Genomic DNA, 24,380 nt, shown 5'->3' on the forward strand with positions numbered 1-24,380 from the left:
CAGGAAACTAAGCCAGCAATAAAGAGACTAAGCAGGTTTCCTTTGGTCTTTGGTGCATTAAGGGCAGAGAAGAAGGCTTGAGGAGCACCTAGGCTGGCTCCCACCAAGGGCAGCAGGGTAACCTGTACCCCTGCCCCTACTGTGGGCTGCAGGGAGCCAGCAGACTTGACTGCACTCATGAAATCAGACTGAATGCAGAAAGACCTTCCTAGAAAGAGATACTGCTGATTTTAGAACATGTGCTGACTGTGCAAATACATTTTCCTTCTAGTCCATGATCAGCACAGCATTGACACAAATGACCACTTTCAAAAGCCCCCCATGCATTTTCACTTTGACTAAAACTTTCCACAGTGGAGAACACAAATAATCTCAGCTTAGCAACCAGAATTACCAGAAGGCTTCATGCAATACCTAAGTTCCATGTGCATGTGTAAAATATACACACACACTCATTCTCCAAAGCTATTTGCCTCAATTTCAGTGGAAATAAGAGCAATCAATCACACTTAAGTCATTTAAAGGTATTTGTTCCACTTTTGAAGCGCACGCAGGAGACTGTTGGTTTTGAACCTAAAAGCTTTTCCTGAAGCAATTTCATTTACTTTCCTCAGCATTACTAAAGTCACCATTTACAATGACAGGACATTGCAGTCATGACACAAGGTCTCTTAAAATTGCTTCCCTAACCAGTGTTCCAGTAAGCCCACTATTAATACCTCAGATGGAAGGCAAGACTGGGGCTATGTCATTTTTAAGTGGTAAGCAAATTGCTTTTCAGCACACCCTTCTCCTCCTCATCTTCACTTTCTGTGTGAAGCTCCTGGAAACTGCATCTACAGCTACACTGCAAAGATCATCTTAGATGTAGCAGCATAGACCCGATGTGGGAGAAGTCTGAAGTTTAAATTATTTTAATATTGAATGGTTTTTATAATTTTATTAAATGGATACACTGTACCCTGAATTTATTTACATATTTGGGACCCCATGGCACAGTCCTTCAGATACCATAAAGTTACTCACTCTTGCAATGCTTTTTATCCAGGCAGAATCGTTTTTCAAGGCAACTAAAGGAGCTGTTAAATGCTTTCACCAGATCAGCTCTCAGTCCTAGTCAGACCTACCTCTAGGTTTCAAGAAGAAAAGGAGGGAAATGCAACTGGAACAAAAAAAAAAAAAGGCAGAAAAAAAAGGCAGAAAATAAGGATCAGAAAGTTTTACTTACTGTTCTGATGAAACAGATCCTGAGTAAACCCTGTTTGGTTTACAGATTCTTACAATTATCCCAGGTTATATATACTTATGGAACAAAATGGATGTTTACAAGATGCCACAGATTTGAAAATTATTGCACATCTCTTATTTTGCAGTTTCTCTGCGCATTCACCTTGCAAGACCACCGTACTATCTGAAGGCCTAAAATAACTATCACATCACACACAGCTTCACCTACATAACTAATGAAACAGGGTGATTTGCTAAAATATCACAGTAAGTCCATGGAGAAATTTATAAGAATACAGGGTCAATATTAAAAGTTACAGTCTTCTGGCCATGGCAGAAGGGGTTGCTTGTACACAAATGCCCTGCAGTAGAAGAGCTTGGGATGAACTCTTTTTGGATCGGTGTGAAATGTTGCCTTGCCCTGCGCTCACTGAACTGTTTCCAATATAAAGAGGAGCAGCCATTTGTCAGCTAGTAACACAAAAAAGAAAAACCAAACCAACAAAACAGTAAAAATCATGATCTCTAACGTCCAATCCTTTCCTTCAAAAGCAGAAGGATTTTAATGCCAATTCAGGATTCCCACAGGAAGACCCTGGGCGGCTCTACAGCAACGTAGCACCTGCATCCAGTATGTCCCCACACTGCGGCTATTTGTCCAGGACTTCCGAACACCTGGAAGCAATTCCAGACCAGTAACAGTAGCTTCACCCAAGCTCCTAGATCCCAGAAACTCCTGAGCAAACAGCCGACCTCCTGTTATTCTGTCCAGAAAAAGCTTCAAGGCAGAAAAAGAAGACACGGTGAGAAACAGCAGAGCAAGAATACTTTCTGATAGTCTTGGGAGGCCTGCTGCAGGCAGGCAACATCTAACTCAAGAGACCAGCTACACTTACAGAGCTTGATTCTTAAATACAGATGAAGGCCCAAGTGGTCAAAAGTAGAATTCAAACACGTTGTTTCTAGGAACTGCATGTATTTCAACGTCTGCATCCATTCCACCCAACTGGCTGTTGGGGTCACGCCAAAATGACCACCTGCTGCCAGGTATCTCTATTAAAGACACCAGCCTCTCCAGTACAGAGAGATGATCAGTCATACCCACCACACACAGAGCTGGGAACCAGAAAGTCTGAATCATCAACACAGAATTTGAATGAAAAAATTTAAAAATCCCTTTCCGTTTTTGGGTTTTATTGTGCAGAATGATTTGATACACAGTTTGTTGCCTCAAAGGAAGAGAAAGCTTTCTATAGGAGGAAGAGCACCTCTGATTCAGGCCTGCTCTGAAACCATCTAATCATGAACAGCTGTATCTATGATCTTGAACCATAATAAGGCTTTAAAAAAGAAACAAACAAACAAAACCAAACCAAAAAACATCTTCTCATCAATAACATCCAGAGGTTTGTTTGCTGGACACAATATCTGTCCAGATCAAGTGCATGTTTACTCATTTTCTGCTGCTGCTTCTATAAAAACTATCAATATTCAGACAATTAATAAATAGATCTGCTCTTCAAGCCAACTGCTTTTGGATTATAGCTATGAAAAGCAGAAACCATCTTTGTTTTTTCCTCCCAAAACTGGAATAAAGTGAACTTTCTCCTCCTAATAACGCTGACTCAACAGGATGAGTGGAATACAGCAAGTGCAGAGGTCAAGTGGCCTAAGAAATCCCTGTTGTGAAGCTCCACATAAAAAGCAGAAGCAGCAGAAACAATACCTGAACATTAACAAGCTCAGTGCTTACACCACACTCTCAAAACAGGCTCTGTTTAAAGTGTGATGTTACATACTAAACTATCTGTTAAGCTAATACTGAAGTATGAAAAACAACCAGCCAACCCTCCACTAGTCCACAGGCCATTCCGCCACAGCTCAGTGTTGCCATCGTCACAGGGAAGTTATCTCCAGGCAAGGTGACCTAAACCAGAAATGCCAGGTCCATCTATAAGCCTAGACAAATATTTTTCAGAGTATTTTCAAACAGTTGAGGATCTGAGACCTTTGAAATGCTTGAACTCAGCAAAACAGATGCAGTTTTCCTAAATACATAACTATCATTTATAGGGCAGTTTAGCAGTTAAGATAAATGGCTTGCACTAATGTGACTCCATGGCTCTATTTTCCCCTTTTATAACCTGTTAATATTACTACCACTAATTTATAGGGCAAAAGAAATTTAGCAGTTGAAAAAGTGAACTTGTCCTTAGGCAAATAACTTGGTGGCTTTGAAATGAGACTTCAAATTAACCCTATTTTCCTAATACGGTATGTTCTCTTTGAATGCTTTACACAAAAAACACCAGCTAACTGTTATTCACATCTTCCTTTAAAAAAAAAAAAGCATATTGTTAAACACACTTAATGGAAGAGAAACTGATGGTGGGACTATGTAATTATACAACAGCTGCCCAGCGTGCCACTGTACAGTGTATGCCCCATGCCCTGCTTAATCTTCCGCTCTGCTGACCACACTAGTCCAGCCATGAAATACAATACCAGCCATAAACGGGAAATGACAGAGACTCAAAAGCTCTACTGAAATTAAAATCTCACAATTATTTAAGGAAAATTGAGACTGGGAAGATTGTTTTGTATCAGTTGCCAGGAAAAGCAGGGCACGAGGGGACATGCTCCCTCCTCTTCCAGGCATGGCACCCAACCAGCAGCTCCCTTCCACAGGGGCTGGGGGACACAGAGGACGTCCCCAGCTGAAACCAGCCAAAGGCATCTATACATGTGGGGGAAGCCTTATGCCTCCTCCTGCCTGCTCTTCCCATATATCAGGGGATATCCATGAAACGTATGTACGATACAGATTTGATAACAGAAATGATGCTTTATTTCCTCCAATTCTTTCCGTCACAATCTTTGCCCTCTACTCTTTCTTTTCACAGCTTCTCACTTCTCAAACCCTGTATTTACCTCCTTAACCCTCTACAGTAAAAGGTAAATGACCACATTTAATTTATTGGTTGATATAATGATTTTGTAACACCCTGCTGCATATTCAAGAACACCTTTGCCAGCCTTTGTTTCATACCTTTTTTCATTATAATCTCTTTGGGGCAGTCATCACTTGGGCCTTAGCAAAAAAAAAAAAAAGGGATATCCATTCTGCTTGACTTACAAGCATCCAAGCTCAGCTATTCCTATCTCCATAAACACTATGTGTCACTAGGTCATCACAACAGAAGTCCATGTTGCAGGAAGATAACAAGCGTGACGTGTCTTAACACACAAGTGTTATCTTGTTTGACCAGATACTACTACTACAAGTCCAATCACAGTGTAACCCAGCCCCATGAACCTTGGATGAAGCCAACGAGGGGGGGCGGGGGGGGATAAAAAAGAGTATATGCATCAAAACATGTTTTTATAAAAACAGAATTGCTAGTCTTCAAAGACTGAAGGAGCTTTACCACCAAAAGCTACCTAGTTCTTCAGGTGACAAGTATACCTATGTTTTCCACAAATGTTGCTTTAACGAAATACTCCTCACAGGTATGAAACATAACAGGTTTGTGGTTTGCTTTTCAATACAAAGTTATTTTCTTGGTAGGCATGCTGTAGCCTTCAACTCAAGAAGAACTTTTGTCTTTTAAGGGTTACCTTTCCTAGAATTGAGTTTCAGGCCCCTCCTTATGCCTAGGCACAGTAGCATTCAGAGAGAAACCTATAAGCAGTACTACAACATTAAAGAACAATTTTTTTCTTATGTCAGAAATTATCTGCAAGTTAAACTGCATTATACACTTAACTGATTTTAATTGAAGGATAATTTGGGAATTGTGTGAGAATTTCAATACTACTTTCTCCCTTTTTAACTGTGAGATTCTATGGGAGTTCTTTTTTTCTTTTTTAAACAAGCAGCCTTGGGTTTGGGTAGTCTGCTCTGTAAAAAGAAAGAAAATCTAAAGGATATTATCCACACAAAGAGCTGAAGGTCACTACCCAACTGTGCCCATTATCTCATTATGTGGCCTAATTCTGTAATGTGTTTTCTTCTGGGATGTGATAATTAGCTTTGTTTTCTTTTTTTGTTTTGTTTTGTTTTTAACAAAAACTTGGAGATACCAGAATCTTTTAAGGAAACGGTGAATCATTTGGAAGGACAAGAGTCAAAGTTACAACCCTTCCTAGATCTTATAATTTCATGGCCTCCATTTCCCAATGGAATCTGCTCTTGGATCCCTGCTTTTAGGAAAACAGCTCCAAAAGAATACAAGTACCAATAAACCGGAATTTTCTGGTGAGGAACATCTCAATATACACATTCAGAAAATGAAAATTCATTCTAAATAAGCCACAAAATCCACAGAGACACCATGTGTTTTCCTTTCCATAGAGGATTCTAACCATGGTAATGTACTTGCAGCTTAATCAAGTTAGGGCCAGCAAGTATGTATACTGTAACACAGCCAAGTCCTGAAATCATTACCTTAAACCCAGCATACATGCTGAACATTTCAGCAGCACATACCACCTTCAACTCCCATTGAAATCTGTAGATTCTTGTGGGGATGCTGGGTTTTTATTATCTCACAGGGTCAAGCTCTTAGTCCCTAATCAGGCAAGAATCCAAATGAGGTCCATGGGAGATCTGCCAGAGAAAGGACTAAATGGAGAGTGAGAAAGGATGACTCTAAACAGCTTGGGAGCAGAGCTTTATACAGAGCAGAGAGCATGCATACTGTACGCCTGATTCGTAGGGAGTAATTTAGCTCACACAGATGGCAGCCATGTGTAAAAAGATTTGGCCATATATATCCTATACTTGCACCTCTTCTTCACTGAAAAGAGAAAGGCTCATCACTGGACAGGCATGATTTCAATTATCTAAAATATAAATTTTGTCAGAAAGAGTCCAGTAACAAGATTCTCAAAACTATTAAAGTAACCATGAAAGAATATAAATTCAATTGTAAAATAAACCACTTACTAACTAGTACCCTTGAGGTGGTTCTCTGCCCTCCAGACCTCTGCCAGAAATTAAACAAACCCCACACCAAAACAACAACAAAAAAAATCATTCTCAGCGAACAAGTAAAATTGCTCACTTAAGAACAGCTCTCAAAAGACTATCTGCAATATGAGCCACCATGTCTCTCTTTCCATTTCCCTTGAGGTAAAGTTTTGTTTAAGGAGTTCCTTACTAAATGCTACCACTCACTCATCTTCCTTCTGTTTAGCAAACAGCTCTCGCCCTGCTCGTTGTGCCCCTTCTTTCCTTCCAAAATACAAAAAGATTTTCTTCTCCTTGACTTCCTTCTGCTCGTTTCTTCCCTGATTAAGCACGTGCCCTTTGTTTTATCCAACCGGATTTCTCCCCGTACAGTTCTGACAAGAGCATTTGAAGAAATGCAGAGACGTGGTCCTACAAGAGTTAACCGAATCCAAATTTTGTTAATGTACTGACCAGCTGCTTGTTAGCTGTAACCAAAAAGAGCATGCACATTGGCAGTTAACTGTTAAATGCATTTTCAAAACTATTAATAAGTTGAAAACAATTCAAGCCCAGGACATGAGTACAGCGTATGCTCCCAGGCGAGCATCAGTTATAAAAGGGAGAACTGAGATGGCCTCCATATGAAATCACCATTGCCTTTCTCCTCAAATAATCTTTTATTGACTTCCCCCCCCCCTTTTTTTTTTTTTTTTAAAAGGGAAGTTGGGGAAAGGAGTTTTAACTCAGGAAATAAGTCATTTGTGCCCAACGCTAGCATAGCCTTTATAAGGCATGTATCTTAGTATCACTGCTGCCTGGAAAAAAAGTCTCAGGGAACCTCAGAGCCGATTCAGGTTTCACAAAAATATAAAACGTTCACACGCACAGTACTTCCCTTGCAGAGACCCCACAGGTGCTGGAACCCACCTCCCTGTATGGCAAGGGTTCAACTCCCATTTGAGGGCTTGCCTGAAGAAGGCAAGAGCCCCTTTGACACTATGGACAGCAGGGACTTGCACAAGGAACCCGACTGCCAGCGATGGAGTACAATTCATTGTCTTTTCCAGTACACAAAAGCTCAAGATGCTGCTTCTTGAGCAACCAAAGACGACCTCAGGGGAAAAAAGAAGAAAAAAAGCAGGTAGATTCTGTAAAAACAAGCCACAAAATATGAGCTAAATGTAAAAGCCTGAGAACGTTCATGCCGTAAGATCACAGCAGCTTTCTTGCCACATCACTTAGCTGGAAGCAGATACCTCAGTGAGCAGGGTGGCTTTTCCCTTCCAACAAAATGAAAAACCAACGACCCAGCCGTACATACAGGGTGAGCAGTGAGAAACCTTACAGTGAGACTTTCAAACTGACTTGGCAACACTTGGAACAGCGTAGCTTTGTTTTCAAGTACAATCAGTAAAGGATAGTGTTATTTAGAAAACAGTCACAATATCCTGGAACTTACTAGATGTAAAATAGCTTTGCAGTGGAGTCAGCAGTCTGTGGGGCCTCATACACCTTTTGCAAGCTTTGAAACAGTCCCCCAGAAAGGGCATTAAATAAAATGAGTAATATCTCTTCCTGCTAAGCATTAAAGGTACACGTAAAAACTATCATTGAGTCAGCACTTGACAGTGGCAGATCATACAGTAAAATTTGTTTTGCTGGAATTTGTAACAGTCTGAAGGTGGCCACTGCCATGCATCTCACTGACTTAGATTTTTTAATTATTACTATTATTTTTGTAGAAGAAAATAACATTCAAAGGACCCATCTCAGAGTATCCGTAATTAGGGAGTAACATCAGGTTTTGATTGGGGGAAAAGGCATGAGCTAAGGACTGTCTTTCCCAGCTGACAAAAGTTGGATATTAAATAAACGGCATTTTAATAAAAAAACAAGCAGGCAAAGAACCAAATACAGAGCCCAGTTAAGTCACTGTAAGTTTTTTTCCCATATTGTTTGGTAGGGTTTAGATAAGCTCAGATGTTTTAGGCTTTCACTTGCTAGCACTGTAGCATAATGCACTGAGTGTGAAGGGGTCCAGCTCAGAGTCCTGACAAGGAGCGCTGCCTGTCACTTATTCAACGATTTTAATAGGAAACGCATGTGAGTTTCAACATTGCATTGTACAATGGTGCATTTCCTTTCCATAATTTATTGTGTATCATTTCTGGAAACTCTGCTAAGTTGGCAAACCCTCCTTATGGGTACAGTTACACCAGTTATATGAACACAAAAGCATTTCTGTCAGCTTTTCATGTACTTTTGGGTAAGGAGGTGTAGCTATCCCAGTAAATCAAATGGTTTTGTTGCCATATGCTCCAATTCTGACAGGACAGGTTCCACTTGGTGGTTGATGTCTAACTGTGCTACCAGGTGAACCACAGATCAAGTTACTCGCAATATTTGAGCAATACTTCAATACTCTACTTCTGTAAGAGGAAATTCAGTTTTGAGCTAGTACAAACATGAGCTGCTGCAAAAAAAGGGAGGCTCCACTACCCCCGCCACCCACCTTTAAGGGTCCCCGTGTTTGCTATAGCAATCATGAAGGTGCGGGGAAAATCAACCACTCTTCTAGGACTTCAAAAGCTCTCACAGAAGCACACAGGAGCCAGGCTGAAACTTGTTCTTCCTACCAGTGGACCAGTGGTTAAGCTTCCATTCCATTCAATGAAGTTAACACCCATTATTTTACTAACATCTCATAAGTTTCATGATAATTTACTGGCTGTACAACGCAGAGGCAGTCTTAACATTATACTGTAAGGCAAGTTACTTGGTTAAGTGTAAGTCTGACTGTATCCCTGCTTAGAAAAAGCCACCTCTACTGATCAACCGAAGAGGTAACAACATTTTCTAATGGGATACAAACAGCGGAACAGACAGACACCCCCCGCCCTGAGGTCAACACAGACCTGACTCATAATAAGAGAGAAACAAGGCCGAGCAGTTCAGCAGTCCCACTACTCTCAGCCCTACGACCAGCACCACAAGCTTGCCTGGAAAAAAAAAAAAAAGAACAAAGTTCTTGGCGAGCACAAACGCCCTTTTCTCTGGATAATAAGGCAATAGTAACAAATCCAACATATTCAGAAATAAAGCATGGAAGTGTACTCTCATTCACCAAGTCTTTAACTGCCCTTAACACAATCATTAACAGCTCAGTTAACCGCCTAGCACAGTCAACTGCGGTTTTCATTCACCATAAATGCAGAGAGACCCCATATATAACCCACAATATGTTGTTAAACCGTTGTATGGGGGGGTGAAAAATTTTGCTATTACAAACTTCCAATTTAACTGCACTGTTGTATTTAAATGTTCTTTGAGATTATCCAGGAGATTACAAGGATGGTTGTTTAAAAAAATCTGTGCCAGCTGCTCTGTGTGTATATTATGAGCATTACAAAGGCATCAAATACGCATTAGTGATGAGATCACCCTAACTAAGCAAACATACTAATACACATCCTGGATACAAACAGTTACAGCGAGGTGTTCTAATACAGGAGGAAGAACATTCCCCCAAGGAAAGAGGGGAGCAGAGAGCATCACACTCATTGCAGGCTCCCACGGAAAGCAATGGCTTGTGTCCCTCATTGGCACCACAGCCCTTGCGCTAAATCCCTCTAACTGTACCAGTCATGGCTTTTTTAACAAAATAGCATGAAGGACCTAACAAGAAGAAGATGGGAAGAAAAAAGCAAACAAACCCATGTATCACAAATGGAGGAATATCAAAAAGACTTCAGAGCAGGGCAACTGGATTGTTACCACTTCAGGACATGAACCCTAGGATCAATTCCATTAAGGAAGAAGGAGCTGTGCTACGCTGCTCTAAAACTTCCACCATAAATTTGTCCTACAGACGTGATGTTATACAATCATATCAGGATCAGACACCTACCGACTGGTTTAGAATGGGACTAAAGGGCAGAAGATGTAGCAATTCTTGCCGAGAAAGTTGTGGTCTAAACACGAACCCTTTCCAGTTGCGGGGGGGCTTGTAGCCCACAAAGCAGCAATTTGAATCCCCAGAAAAGCATTCCAGCAAGGGACACCGCCAGGGAGCACTGGGACACCACCAGGGAGCACTGGGACACCACCAGGGAGCACTGGGACACCAGCATACAGGCTGGCACCAAGGAGCACTAGAGAAAAATCATATCCCTTCTGCTGGAACAGAGGCTTGCTCCTTTCAAAAACTTAATGAAAGCAACTGGAACAAGGAGACAACACAGCTATCAGAACTGAATCAACTTAATTAGTTCAGTCAGCTAAAACAAAAAATGTTTATTGCTCTAATTAAATTAATCCAGTCTACTAGGCCAAAAAAGCCTTGATTCATTGCTCAGAAATCCTCCCTAATAAACCCCAATTTCACCCTACTTTTTCTTTGAGCTATCTTGCCAAATCACAGACAGATACCTGAATGCTTGACCTGTAAAACCATCTTAAGTGCACTATTATTTCTCTGGAGAAAGAGGGAAGCTACATTCAAGGACTCCTCATAGAAAAAAAAAAAGAAAAAAATTCTTTGTTAGCAACCTTTACTTGAAATGTCATAGACAATTTTTTTGCTTAATACTTTTGTGTAGTGTTTGTGTCATGTTAAACAGAAGAATTAGCTGATTAGGCTTTCTCTGCATACAGGAAGATTTTAACACCACCATTAAGCAGCTCAATACTGTTTCAGTAGAATTCTTTTCTCCTGAATCATATCAATAAAGTTGAAGTTCAGCCTGGTATTCGTAAGAGCTGACTTACAGGCTTCTTGCTGCAAGTGTACTTCTCAGATCCAGTAAATGTAACAGAGACCTAGAATTAAGTAACTAGTTTTTAAAACTCTCTTATTCAAAAATGAAACATCACAGAGAGTCTTAAACATTGTTTTACTTTGGGCATGAAATGCTTAAAAAAAATACAAACCCTAGCTTTGCTAATTCAAAAAATAAAAGAATAGAGACTTCACAAGAATTCACAAGCAGCAGAACAGGGTCTTTTTCAGGACTGCTTTTATTTTTCTGCTACTGGCATGAAGCATTCCTTATTCTGAGCATTTTAGTTACACCTTTTTTTTTTCTTTCTTGTTATTAGACTATTACTCAAGTCAGTTAGCTGGCCTTTTAACAAGAGACCCTGGAAAAGCATTTGCCTAGGTGTTACAGTTTAGCCAACTGTAATCTTTTAAAAACCGTGTAAGAGTCCTTCCCATGATGCATATTTTCGCTCTCTCGACTTCCATCTGTGATGATACATGTTATCACAGAGATCAAACATTAGCGCTGGGAGAATAAAAGCGAGTACAGCGAACAATATGGCCACGAGCACTATTTCAGCAAGAAAAACAACTACTACTGGCCTAGTTCCAAAAAGCAACTGAGACAAGTAATATCCAAGGTAATCTCTGAACAGTTTTCTTGCCAATTTTCTCAAATACCCATTACTTTTTCACCTTGAAGGTGAAAATATCCCATAGAACAATTAATTACTGCTTTGAACTCATTAGTGCTATAAAAGGAAATTTTGCCAGGCTGATCCAACACTTCAAAGCAGAAAATGCTGAAAACTGGCAACTTTTACAAATTACACAGTTTAACAAATCATCTCCAGAGATGAAGTCTGCCCTAATGCAAGAAACTGAAGCCACATATTGAACTTCTAACATGTTGCTCAGACTACGCACGGGACGCAATATAGTCCTACCTGCTGTTGTAAGTTTTCTTCTAATGATCCAACAGGAGTCACATTTCACCTGAAAATCCTTTTGCCTACAGCAAAGTAAGAGTGGTCTCATATTTCCTACCCCCTTGCTTTGGGTATGACTGATTCTACTTCCTGTAAAAATAGTGATTTTTTTTTTTTTTTAAATAAGGATTGGCATGGGCAGAGAAGAAAAAGAGAAGAGAAGCAGCTCCATCAGCTAAGACACTCCTCAGGACACCATAACTAATTTATGACTTGCCAAAACTTCAACCAGCTTGTTCCTTTACCGAGATCACAAAGAACATCCACAGTTCAGCATCCATTACTCTAAACACAAGCAAGGCAGGCAAAAAGTCTCACAGACCTTTAAGTAAAACCTTTGCCATTTTCATGCCTCCAAAAAAAGGGGGGTTGAGAGGGAGGTTGAAGAATTATCAAGATAACAGCAGTTAGCACCGATGTGATCCAAGTACTTTAAAACTATTACGTTAGCCCTTCAAACAGTCCTGCATGGGAGACGATGGGGCAGAACGCATCTGTTTTACATATCAAGAGACCAAGATCAAGAGATGAAATAACTCATGGCAAGATCACAGAGAAAGTCACTAATCCAGATACAAGCCTTTCATCTTTCAGTCAAAAGCCGAGGCTCATGAGTTAATCCTATGCATTTCATACACCTATGGTCATCGGGCCACGGGGACGCCACAAGAAGAACTGATCCAGCCGACAGCCCAGCCATCGCTGCGCACTCCTCCAAGAGTCCCTGCTCATGGCTGAGCACAGACCACAGCTGGGAAAAATCACTCTGGTGGCCCGAAACTCACTCCAGCCTCTCCCAAGGGTCCGTCAGACACAGGCATTTACATTTAGTCACCATGCAGGATGAACATACATACGTCAGGTCACACACGGCAGCTGTATGTTGGCTGTATGAAAGGTGCACATCAGTGGGCAGGAGAAGACTCCACCACGGTCCTCAGACGCAGCAGAGCAGGCAGCACATCGCCCAGCTGTGCCCTGAGCCATGTGGAGGTGTTACACTTCAGAGCAGATGTTTCCCAAGAGTAACCAGGAATCACCCATTTGGGCCAAACGCACACACCACACACAGCGTGTGGCTATCCCTGTAAAAGTCTCCCACCTTCTACAGATTTCCTTGAAGCAACCCCAAACGTGCAAACTGAGCTGTGTTAAACTATTACAGAAATAGCTACATATTCAAATAACCTTTTCGCCTTTACTCACTTTACCATTGCTGAAGCCTAAGGAACCGCTGTGACAACGCGACGCTAACCGGCCATTTATCCCCACTGATTTTGCCACTTAATGTAAGGTGCACAATCTTGTGAAGGAAGAAGCGTCAGCCTGACTTAGCAGCTTGCATCCAAATAGCATGAGGAGAATCTCTTGTAGGACATGTTTTACTGCTCCATTTAAATGGAAATTAATAACATAAAGGAAAATTCTATTTGTTCCAAAATAAATTGCATCAACCATCCTTTCCGGACACAAGGCACTTTTGGTGATTCAGGAAGTGAAAAAAAAGAAAAGAGGACAAGAAGCGAAGAAAACCACAACATCAATTCTTCACCCACTCTTAGCTCCAAGTGTTAAGTAAAATAAATACATTTAAGAATTAAAAACAAAACAAAACAAAAAACCACCAAAACACCCAACCTGTTCCAGAGGAATGTAAACGTTTGCTGAAGAGGTCGAACAGCAGCAAATCTCACAAATGTTCCCATCACCTAACCCTGAATTCCTTCATTTGTTATTTCTTCTACACGCTGCTTCCAATAATGAGAGTAATCACGTTTTCAGTTTAGTTCTTTCCACCCCTGACAGGTAAAATCCCTTTTTTATTAACTGCCTATTAGTAAGTCCCACGGTGTCATAGTTGCCAAATAAGGGAACAATAGCTCCATCTTTTATAAAGTACACTTAAAAATATGAAGAAAAAGCACACTGTGCTTGAAGCAGCTGCACTTCATGGGATTATTAAAAACCTCTCCTTTTGTTACCTGGGGTGAAAAATTTAGCCTTGGATAAATTGCACTGACTTAAAACAAGTTAACACCGAAGAGGAATCCCAACTCCATGGCTTCAGGTAATGAAACATGGCACAGAGCCTTTGTGCTAAATATATCTTTCTCAATCCAAATTCTTCTCTCCTATGACTTACAGCCTGAGAAACTTCAGTTCCTTTTATTGTCATTAGCTATAGAGGATGAAATTATTTCTCTTCTTTGAAAAGGAATATATCTGGTCCCTATGTTCTCTCTATACTATAACATAACCAGTAGTGAAACAACAATGTTGACACATGCAAATATATTCCAGTGGAAAAGCTTATCAAAGAAAGAGACTTGCAGAAACTCAATACATTTTTCATGTGAAAGTAACAACTGTTTTTCTAGTCACAGACGCTCCCTTTCTTGTTGAGACACCTTAGGATCACATTGGGGAATGCTGGGTTTGGGGTGCTACAGCTCTTGGAGCCTAATTCTTCCTGTAGCAACAGAGAAAACTGTGTTGTGTGATGCTTGCACAGGCCCTTCTTCGTCCAAATGACAGAATTCATATTCTTTTGCAACAAAAGAAACAATTAATAAGTACAAAATAAAGTCGTCTCTTCAGAGACAAGGTAAGGGGGTTCAACGCATCAACAGCTGAGATAATCTTGATGGGAGAATAATTTTCAAAACAGGAAAAAAATTGAAATGGTAAATACATACTAGTTAGAAGACAATTTTTTTAGGTATGTCCCAGGATACCTACCACTTTACTCCACAGACCCCTGGATATGGGAATCTTCTGTACCTCTCCTTGAGGTTAGACAAGACAAAACACCACCTTTAGCTAACTAAATATGCCTTTTCCCCCTTTTTTTTTTTAATTAAATATAAAGGGTTTGTTTAATTTTAAGACAAACGGAGAAGCTAAGAAAGAGTTAACAAGGGCCTACAGTAGAGAAAGGATATTAAAAGATCTACAGGCAAAATACTACATCCCAATTCCCTTCAGAAAACAAAAGAATTATTGCTACCACGGTATTTATAAAATAATTATGTGATGCTTAGAACTTGTTAAAGTCTAGTTTCTCTTTAAAAAAAACTTTAATAGATTTCCCTAGAAAGACAAGGATTAATGCCATTCATCATTCCACACCATGAAACTTTTCACAACACTGTTTTTCTTCAGTTGAGTACTTCCCTCCAGAGACACACTGTAACGCTGCCATTTGCCTGCATCTACACAATTCAAGTACTGCATTATGGGCTTGGTATTTCTTAGAATTCCTTTGGCATCATCCAGAGTCAGTTTTAATCAAAGATGCAGACTTTCATGTTTACTGATGATACCGATGTTTACTGATAAATGCTCTGGTTCAGCAAAGCACTTAGATACATGCTCAGCTGTTTTGCTGAATCAGGACCTACAGCCCCACATCCTACTAGATCCCACACCCATCTCCACGTGGGTGCAGAACTCTGCTGAAATTCAACTGTTTACAGCTTCAGAGTCTTGCTGATAAAGGAAAAATGCAGTCTGCTGAGTTCAAGCCATTCCAAGTCTGTGATAGAATTACCTCTTCTAAAATACGTAACTTTTCTCTGTACCCCAACACAAAAGCTCTTCAGAATTTTTTGTGTGGTTTTGGAAGATAAAAAACACTATTTATGCATAAACCACACAGAAATGACACAGCAGCTGACTCAATTGGTTGGTTGAGAGACAGAGAGAAGACCAGATTAAAAAACTTAATTTACCCAGCAATAGATCAAATGGCAGTGCTGAGGAAATATTAATTCAGAGGACCTACAGATTTAGTCTAGCTTCCCAATTTTTTTTGGTCTTTGTATTTAAATTGCTCACTTAAAAACATCATTTACTCCTTGAAAGGTACTACTACTTTTTGCATGAAATTAAGATTAACTATCCATTTTTTTAATGTACCTTTTGGCTTCTCAACATTATCTCACCAAGCTTAAAGACATGAAGTTAGGAGGTCATCCCAACTTCAGTTAGGAGTCAAATAAACATCTGACATTAAGGTACTTCAAGTCACCATCAGGATACTGAAAGTATTTAAAAAAAAAAAAAAAAAGACCATTTTCCACCTTTAAAAGCAAGTCAGTGGTTCCTAATTAGGAACCTAACACCTAATTAAGAGCCTAACAATAGGCTCTCCTTAAAAGAGCCCGGCCATTCCCTTACAGGCCCTGCAGAAGGACTCCCAGCCATTCCGACCCGAAGCGTGGCAGCGGCACAAGAGCCAGCCCTCTGTTCCTCTGACTCTTCCCTGGGCTTGCAAGTTTTCAAACACTCCGAGTACTGATTAATCTTGTCCTTTAAAAGGCTTGCTGGCCAGACCATAAAGGGACAGGAGTTACTGGGTGGTTTTTCAAGGGAGGTAGAGGTTGGCTCGTTATGAGAAAGAACTGAAGGGAAAGGGAGGTGGAGCGTGAAATCTCTATCCATTCAAAAGTTACAACCAGTCTGTGCTTTCCTGCAGTCCTCATAATTCAAGAGGCAGCCTCTGTCCCTTGGTTCTCATCCTCTAACCACAATTTAAACAAACAAAATCCCCCACACCTCTGGCAACAAATATTTAGAGGAAAAATAAAACCTACAAGTTAATTACATCTGGGCAATACCAGTGTTTAAAACAGAAGGAAGTTTGTGTGACTCCCAGCATTTTTTTTTTTTTAGATCACATCCTTCACCTTCCAGTGGAAGAACTTTCTATTATACTTTGAAAGATCCGATATTGCTTTTGGAAACACAGCATTCAAGGTCAGGGGAAGTTCCTCTTTAAAAAAAGATGTCCTGACAAGGCCTGTTTCTTCCTGTTAGGTTTATTAGCATGGCACCCCTCACCACCATACCCGGGGGACATGGATCCAGAAGATATATTAGCTTACAAGCAAACAGCCTTAATGAAAATGAAGCACACATGATCTGAACAATATAAGATTACTTAAAAGAACAAGTATGTAGAAAGAATGGAAAAAAAAAAGAAACCAGCTAGGATAACAATACAGCAGAGAACCAGGGAATAAAGAGCTGTTGAAAGAAAACCATAGAGACAGACCTAATGTGAGCAGGTAAACCAGTAAGCTCAGCATTACAGAAAACGGGTACATTCTTCAGTATATCCAATTCTTAAAGCCTCTCCATCAGCCTTACTATAACCATGAAAGTCTGTCCCAAGGAGAGAGGTGTCTACAAGGCAAGCACAGGCACCACCAAAGGTCAGAGGCGTTGAGGGAAAGAGAACATAGCTGCATGGGCGAAGTCGGGGTGGTATCAAATGCTGCAGCTGTGCTGCTTTGTTGGCAGCAGGAATGATTTGCACCACTGGAAGATCTACCCCAGAGGACCAGAATGAGACCCTTGGCCAGTGCAGGTCCACAGGCTATATCACCCTTCTGTCTTCTTTCCAGCTGAAGAGTAAGGCAGGGGAAAAAAAGGGAAAAAAGAAGTTCAAGTTAAAAAAAAAAATTCCCATTCCTTCATGGAAGAACCTATCTTGCTGAAGGGTTGGCCCTCAGGGTCTAGGGCAGGTATGTGTTTCAGCTGTCCTCTAAGAGATTTTATCAAGACATACATCCAACTGCACAAATTTGCCAGCAAGCAAAATAAATATGTTTCAGCCTTTGATTTAAGCCACATTAGTACAGAATATTTTGCTCCCAAAACTACAAAGTCAGACTTTCTTATGAGGTTATCCAAGGCTGTAGCGTGTGCAGTTCTGAGTGTTTATGTGGAGTTCCTACTGCAGGTTGTCAGATCTTAGTTTAAGCCCACTTCAAGAATGTAATTCCTCCAGACAGGCAGGTAGTTTGCCAGCAGTTCTCCTCTCCATCCTGCTTTGGATTTTCCATGGGAAAGAAAAATCTCACAGTGATCACAGTTTTCTTTGCAGACTTTTTCTGTACAACTGAAGCCGCATAAATACGAGCTTACAAGAAAGCTGCGTACAAGCTAAAAGTAAATCAGATTCAGATAAGCATTTAGCTACATATATCCAAGTAGTAAGAGGAAGTAAAGAAACAGACAAATATTCTTTGAATATTTATACAGACCATTTTCAATGCAAAGTTACTGAGGCATATTCTTTAAGCTGTTAGCATGAAAGAGATGCAGTTTTGTGGCTCGGGTTTGAATATGCATCTCTGTCTCACATCATCTAACTCAGGGTTTCTTTGAGATATATTTGACACATTGGTACCTTAAAAAGCAAGAATAGAAAGAAAAAAAACCACAAAACACAGATTCTGTCTAGAAGATCACCTATATCTGAAAAGATAACAATGCTGAAGGTATTTGAAAGCCAGCAACAAAACCTAGACCAGTAAGAGCAATGTCAGTGTAGGACTGGCAAACAAAAGAAAGGTGTGCCCTCCTGCAGCAGCCTCACTACTTCAGAAACAAAGAGTAAGCTGGAAAAAGGCTTAATATATAAAAATCAACACCCTAGGGAGGTGGCATGCTGCCCCCTGCCTCCCCCAGGCTTCACCACAGGCACACGGGGATTTTATTTATACTTTTTAGTTTTATTTATACTTCTCAGATCTATTTCTACTCGTATGTTAATGGTCCAAGCCGGAAAAAGCACAGGTTCTGTAGACTGGCAATTAAGAGCCGAGCCTGCGGTACCCTGGCCATCACACTGACAGTAGCTTATGGGCATCTGCCACGGCTTTTTCCGCACGTGACTAGAACGTGTTGCTTGCTCCCACCCATATTTCACCTACAGCCACAAAGTCCCTGCATTTAAAGTGTAATTGTTTGGGTTAACAGGACCCTGTTACTACTAAGAGAAAAACGCTGCAAAAGCTCTATCCAAACAACCTTCAGAGAGCTGTCCTTCCTCGGTTGTAGTTCTATCTGCCTGAGATCTCTTTCTCTCTCCCCTTCGTCAGAGTCCATCAGTTCTTTATTGCTTTTATCTTACTGTACTCATGATATTCTGTAAAGGGCATTAACTAGTTGCTCTCAATAAGAATTTATTGCAAAAATAAAAAGCACGGAAGAAAACCAAAACCCACAGGACAGGCACAGCTAGAAACCGCAACGATAGTGCTTCCTCACCTCCCCCTAACGAGCTGTGACCCTTCCCACTCCCTTCTGCTATCTTCTTCCCATGCAGATAGTGGCGGGGGGGGAAAATCAGTCTCCAGGAAAGAAGTAACTTTGAAGCTAATCCTGCTCTGAGCAGGGGGCCGGACTGGGCTTCCAGAGATCCCTTCCAGCCAAGATCATTCTATGACTCCATTTATGAACAAGCATCTGATCAAATCCAAGGCCACAGCACTTTTTTCAGAGTTTGTTTCAAGAATAGTTGCCAGAGGAAAACACAGAATTGGGGAGTAAAACAAACAAACAAACCAACCAACCCACAATAGAATTAAAGACTGACACACTAACATTATCAAACACTGAATAACTTTCTAGTAGTAGTACTATGTCTGATACACATTTAAATTAGCGGGTTTTAATTAAAGCTGGCATTGGGATGTAAGCTGACTTCTTAGGCAAGCAATCTCCTCAGCAACAGAATGGAATTGTGGTTTTGATCAATTAAAACAGTATATTCCACACTGGTACTTTCTTTCAAAGCAGATTTTTATGCATCTATAATGATTCAGATTCACTCCAAGTAATCGCTCTTCTCAGCCAAGACCAGCATTCATATCCTCAGCTCAAGCCACAGACACACTCAGACACACCCTGCATTGCTGAAAGTTCATCTGTAATGAAGCTATTGCAAAATGTTAGCATCATGTACTATTAAATAATCAAAGTTACTAATGTTGGATGGATGCCTTCAGAAGGTCAACTCCAGAGAAAGTCCCACAAGGCTTGAGGGCTTGAAACAACATAATTTTCCATACTGACGATGAAAGGAAGCCAAATTGTAACACATTTAATTGCTCAGCCCTGTCTCTTCCAAAGCTGGTCATCTTTTCCGCAGTGAGGACATCTCAGATTTAAGCAAGCCATCTGTCCAGTGTCCACTTTTCCCAATACCTCATTCTGACTGACTGTATATCCACTTGGCCTCTTCTCCAACGACCCGTGCTGTATGCAAGCTGGACACACAAGAGGCTTCCCCTTGTAACCACAGGAAGAACTCTGACAAACACACTGAGAATAATTTCTTCCAGGGCTGAAGTGACTACAATATAAGCTAGGTACTTGAACTGTACAGATCCTTCCTTTCTGTGTCACAAGTTATTGCAACACATTGTTTTAAAAATCCTTATCTAGGACAAAATGTGGGATAGGAACAATCCCCATAAATGGCAACGCATCTTCCTAACCTACGAGGCCTCCAGTAACACTGACAACTGCTGTTAAAAGGTCTTTTCCATCACCATTGACAATTAACTTTAAAACAGATTGAACAACTGTCAGGAACGATCGAGGTGAGATTTAGCCCAATAGCGGAGGAAGGATGGACTCAGCGATGGACTCAGTGACCTGTTACATACCTTTCATACTTATTTTGGGGAAATGTTGTCATACATTTCTTTTTATAAAGTAATCAGAACTTAACTGCAGATGATACACCTTGAAGGCAGCACTGCACTGAGTTGGTGCACCCGATCAGCCCAGCTCTGTAGAGAGACCCTAGCTCAGGTTCTGAAGAAACACAGCTTCACCAGCACAACCCTGTTCCCGGGGTAATAAATCCAGCCTTGCAACACAGCTAATAGTTCAGCCTCAGCATCGCGCTGGCAGAGCCACCCTGCTTCCACTCCCAAAGGCTTCCATGGCAACTTTCCCCTTCATAATATACGTACACCATGCGATTCCCTTTTTAAAAATAAATAACCACAATAATTCATGTTATGGCTGCAGTTCTTTCATGATTTTAAGAGGGAACGTAGGTGCAAGAAGACTCTTACAGGAACAGCATTCTGACATCACCATACCAGCACTCATGATCACAATAGTTTTATATAAAACCCAGACATAAATATAAACTTTAGCTGACCTACATTTTTCCAGGATGAAAAAGTATTTTTGATCAATAATTCTGAATATATACAGTAAGTTACACTGAACACAGATTTACATAATGCCACCTACCTGCAGCTGCAAAGCACAAAATCATCAAAGCAAACACTGAAGCCACACAACTTGAAGACATTTTTGCAAATGCTCTGTCTTCTCAAATCAACTCCCTTTGTAGCTCTTCATGTAGATTTACTTCCTTTGAAATTTGTGGTATGTTTTGAAATCAAGTCTTCCAGACTTTTAATTGCCTACAGAAAAAAGTAAAAATAAATTTTAATACAAATAACTTGCAGACATGTTACTAGATATTTAAAATTGCCTCTCCTGTAACAAAAGAAACAAGTTACTTTTAAACAATTCTTTCTTAAAGGACTGCTAGAGGAGTGCATTTTTATATTGCCAGATACCCTAGGTAGTGATAGCGAAGTACTCTTTCCTCCCTGTATTTCAGCACCTCTTCGCAGCTGTTGCTCTTCCACATTATCCATTGTGCAAGTTGTGACCTACTTGGAAGTGAAATCCCAGAGTCCTTTCTGTCAACTAACACTGAAGTCCTGCTGAAGCCTGCCAGTGGTACTCAGAGCCTCAGACATGTTTATTTAAAGTATTCAGACTTTCTCTGGGACATATAAAAATTTGTTTATTTATCTGCTGCTACCTTTATTATGCCATGGCAAAATGTTTCACATGTGCTCTAGCTAGTTTATGGGTAACACGATAAATTTAACTCATTTCTCATTATCACAAATTCTGAAGACTTTTCAAGGCCACTTGATGCTAAGTGTAAATATAAAGCTGTTCAGAATCTTTATTTTAAGAGATTTCAAGATATGATATACCAGGTCAGTAAAACAACTTCAATGTGCTACACAAATAAGTGACGACACAACGGATGCCTGCAAGCATCAAAACCAGAAAAACTTCTGGCCCCGGAATGCACGCTGCAGATTTTTGAGGAGAAACACTTACTATATGCACAATACCTTCTTCCACTCTTTTTTTTTTCCATCTATTCTCAGTCATCTAGCTGTCTAGAATGAGACCATGGACCACGTAGGTAAAGAACTAGTACATTGGTATCATATTCAATGAAATAAAAATCTTATCTACTTCACTTGGCTACCAGCCTCCAGGAGCTGAAGATGACAGATGGTGCCATAGCAACCAAAAACTCACCCCAAAGCAATGCAAGCTCTAACAAACAACCATCACGGGGCTAACTGATAGCGAAATGCTGAGTCAGGACCAAAGTCTAAACTGTGACAATATGACTACCAGTTAAAAGGTTCTTGCTGACATTAAAATGGGATGAAATACAAAGTCAAACAAAGCCAGGGCTAGGCTCTGTTACACGGCACAGGGAAAACATGCAACTGGACCAGCAGCACTTCAGGATACCTGCTGACAGCACTCCTACCGCTACAAGGGAAACGCCAGCAACTCCATTGCGGAATTTCTCCGTGGGTTACACTGCCCTGTGCAGAGGGGGCTGCAGCTACCCACCAAGAAAGGACCGTCAGCGCCCAAGGCCAGGACCAACGCCTCCGACAGATCGGCGCCCAGCTCCCCGCGCCTCTGACCGGTCTCGGCCGTGCCCCAGCTCCCGCCTGCGTGGGGGGAGAGCCCAGGAGTGGCTCTGCAGGCTGCTGGGAGCACCCAGACACCACACTTCTGCAGCACAGAAATGTCTGGGCCAAGGAATGAGCTGGATATCTACCACAGCCTGGGATTTCACGCAGTTCGCTTTCAAGCTCTGCATCCCATATAAGCGGCACATTTGCTTTTGTGTCCTGTTTGCTTTTAGCACATGATATTTTAGGTTGAAATTCCGTAACTGGTTCTTTCCCCTGCGTAGCTCCTCATTGCCTCCCTTAGAGTGGCTTCGAAACATTGTCAGATAACAGCAGTGAATGAAGGAAACACCTAGAGAAACGGTAACTCTAGCAATGCTACCTAGTCATCTTTATCTTCTACCTACTGGCACTTCATCTGGGGAAAAGGAGTTTACCCTTGACTCTGAAGAGGTACACTTACCACTTTGCACAGTGTAAGCAAGATCTGTGTATCTTGCTATCTGCTATTCACAAAGTTATGTATGATTAATGTATGACTAGATATCCCAAACTGGAGGTTCTTTTCCATCAGAATTAGATTATGTGAGACTGTTACTATCTGTGAAAATACTTAGTCATACTAACCTAAAACCTTGGCCTCAAAAATTAAGAGCCTATGAAACTATCCCGGGATGTTTAAAATAGCCTTAGCCACAAAAAAAAAAAACCCAAACTGCATTTTTGTTCTCTTCCATGCATTGTCCTTATTAAAACTGGCCTTGAACTTAGGAATAGATATTAACTAATCCAAGATTAAAAAAAAAAAATAAACAAATACCTCCTCGTATATCATTCATGTAACAACATCAGTTCTGTTTAATTTTGCTTATTCCATCTTAAAATATAACACCTTTACTGAGGTTGAATATTTGATCACTTACAGGTTCTCTGGCACAAACTATTCTTTCCACTGTTTGCGAGGATCAATACACTTAAAAAAAACATTAGGTGAGACTACAACACTATCACACAACACAACTGAAGTAACAAGACGCTGCAATGAATTTCTATCCTTAACAGCAAGACAAACAACACAGCCTCATAAAACAGCAACAGTCCATCATACAACCTCAAACAAGCATGATTTACCTGAAGATTTCTTCTATGACATTTTGTAAAAGATGGGTTCATCTTCAAGAAAAAATAGTTCTGGAGAAGGATGAACACACACACAACCAATGCTGGAGACAGCTCAAAACAGGAAAACCTCCGAAAATGACGGCCTCCTTGGGCAATTTATAAGGCTTGTAAAAATTATTCATCCTGAACCTACTGGAAGCATTCAGTGAGCTCCTAGATCCATCTCATCTCCCCCTAGAGCATAATGTTATATAGCTAAACCCTCAAATCCATGAGGAATACTGAACCTTGTGGTAAATTAAGGCCAACCTTTATTAAACAGAGTTTTGGACAATCCTTTAACACAGAAGTTTTTGAACATGAAAGTCCAAATCAAACAGGTTTAATGCCAAAACGGCAAGCCATAAGGAATTTATGACAGATATTGAACATCATTTGGGAAGTCAGATGTGAGCTGGAATCATTTGTTGCAATTTCTCTAGATGAAAAGAAACCTAAATCTACTCAGTGAGAGTATTTGGTTGCTAACTCAATTTTTAAATGCTGCCTTAAATAAAAATTATCAAATACTGTAAATCATGAGATTTCTAGCCAGTGTTAGCTATAAAAGACCATCATAATGTCCTGCAAGATGTCATATGTGCCAACAGGCAACGAATAAGCCTTCTGAAACTTGAGTTACTGATTTGTAACCATCACCACCATCATCAACGACGAACACAAGAGAAACCAGGAAAGGAACAACTACAGCACATACGCTCAGTAAT

General features: G+C 40.5%; 1 protein-coding gene across 1 annotated transcript in view; it reads right to left on the reverse strand.

Moving 5' to 3' along the window:
• TGFBR3 (transforming growth factor beta receptor 3) overlaps positions 1-21,164 on the reverse strand; it is a 111,154-nt gene extending 89,990 nt beyond the window's left edge. Inside the window, exon 1 of the mRNA XM_064455490.1 lies at positions 20,993-21,164. Within this exon, the coding sequence (XP_064311560.1) occupies positions 20,993-21,053 (61 nt within the window). The 5' untranslated portion in view covers positions 21,054-21,164. The remainder of the gene's footprint in view (positions 1-20,992) is intronic.
• Positions 21,165-24,380: the final 3,216 nt, after the last annotated feature.

Source organism: Phalacrocorax carbo, chromosome 6 (assembly GCF_963921805.1).
Source record: "Phalacrocorax carbo chromosome 6, bPhaCar2.1, whole genome shotgun sequence".
In the NCBI taxonomy this organism is placed as follows: domain Eukaryota; kingdom Metazoa; phylum Chordata; class Aves; order Suliformes; family Phalacrocoracidae; genus Phalacrocorax; species Phalacrocorax carbo.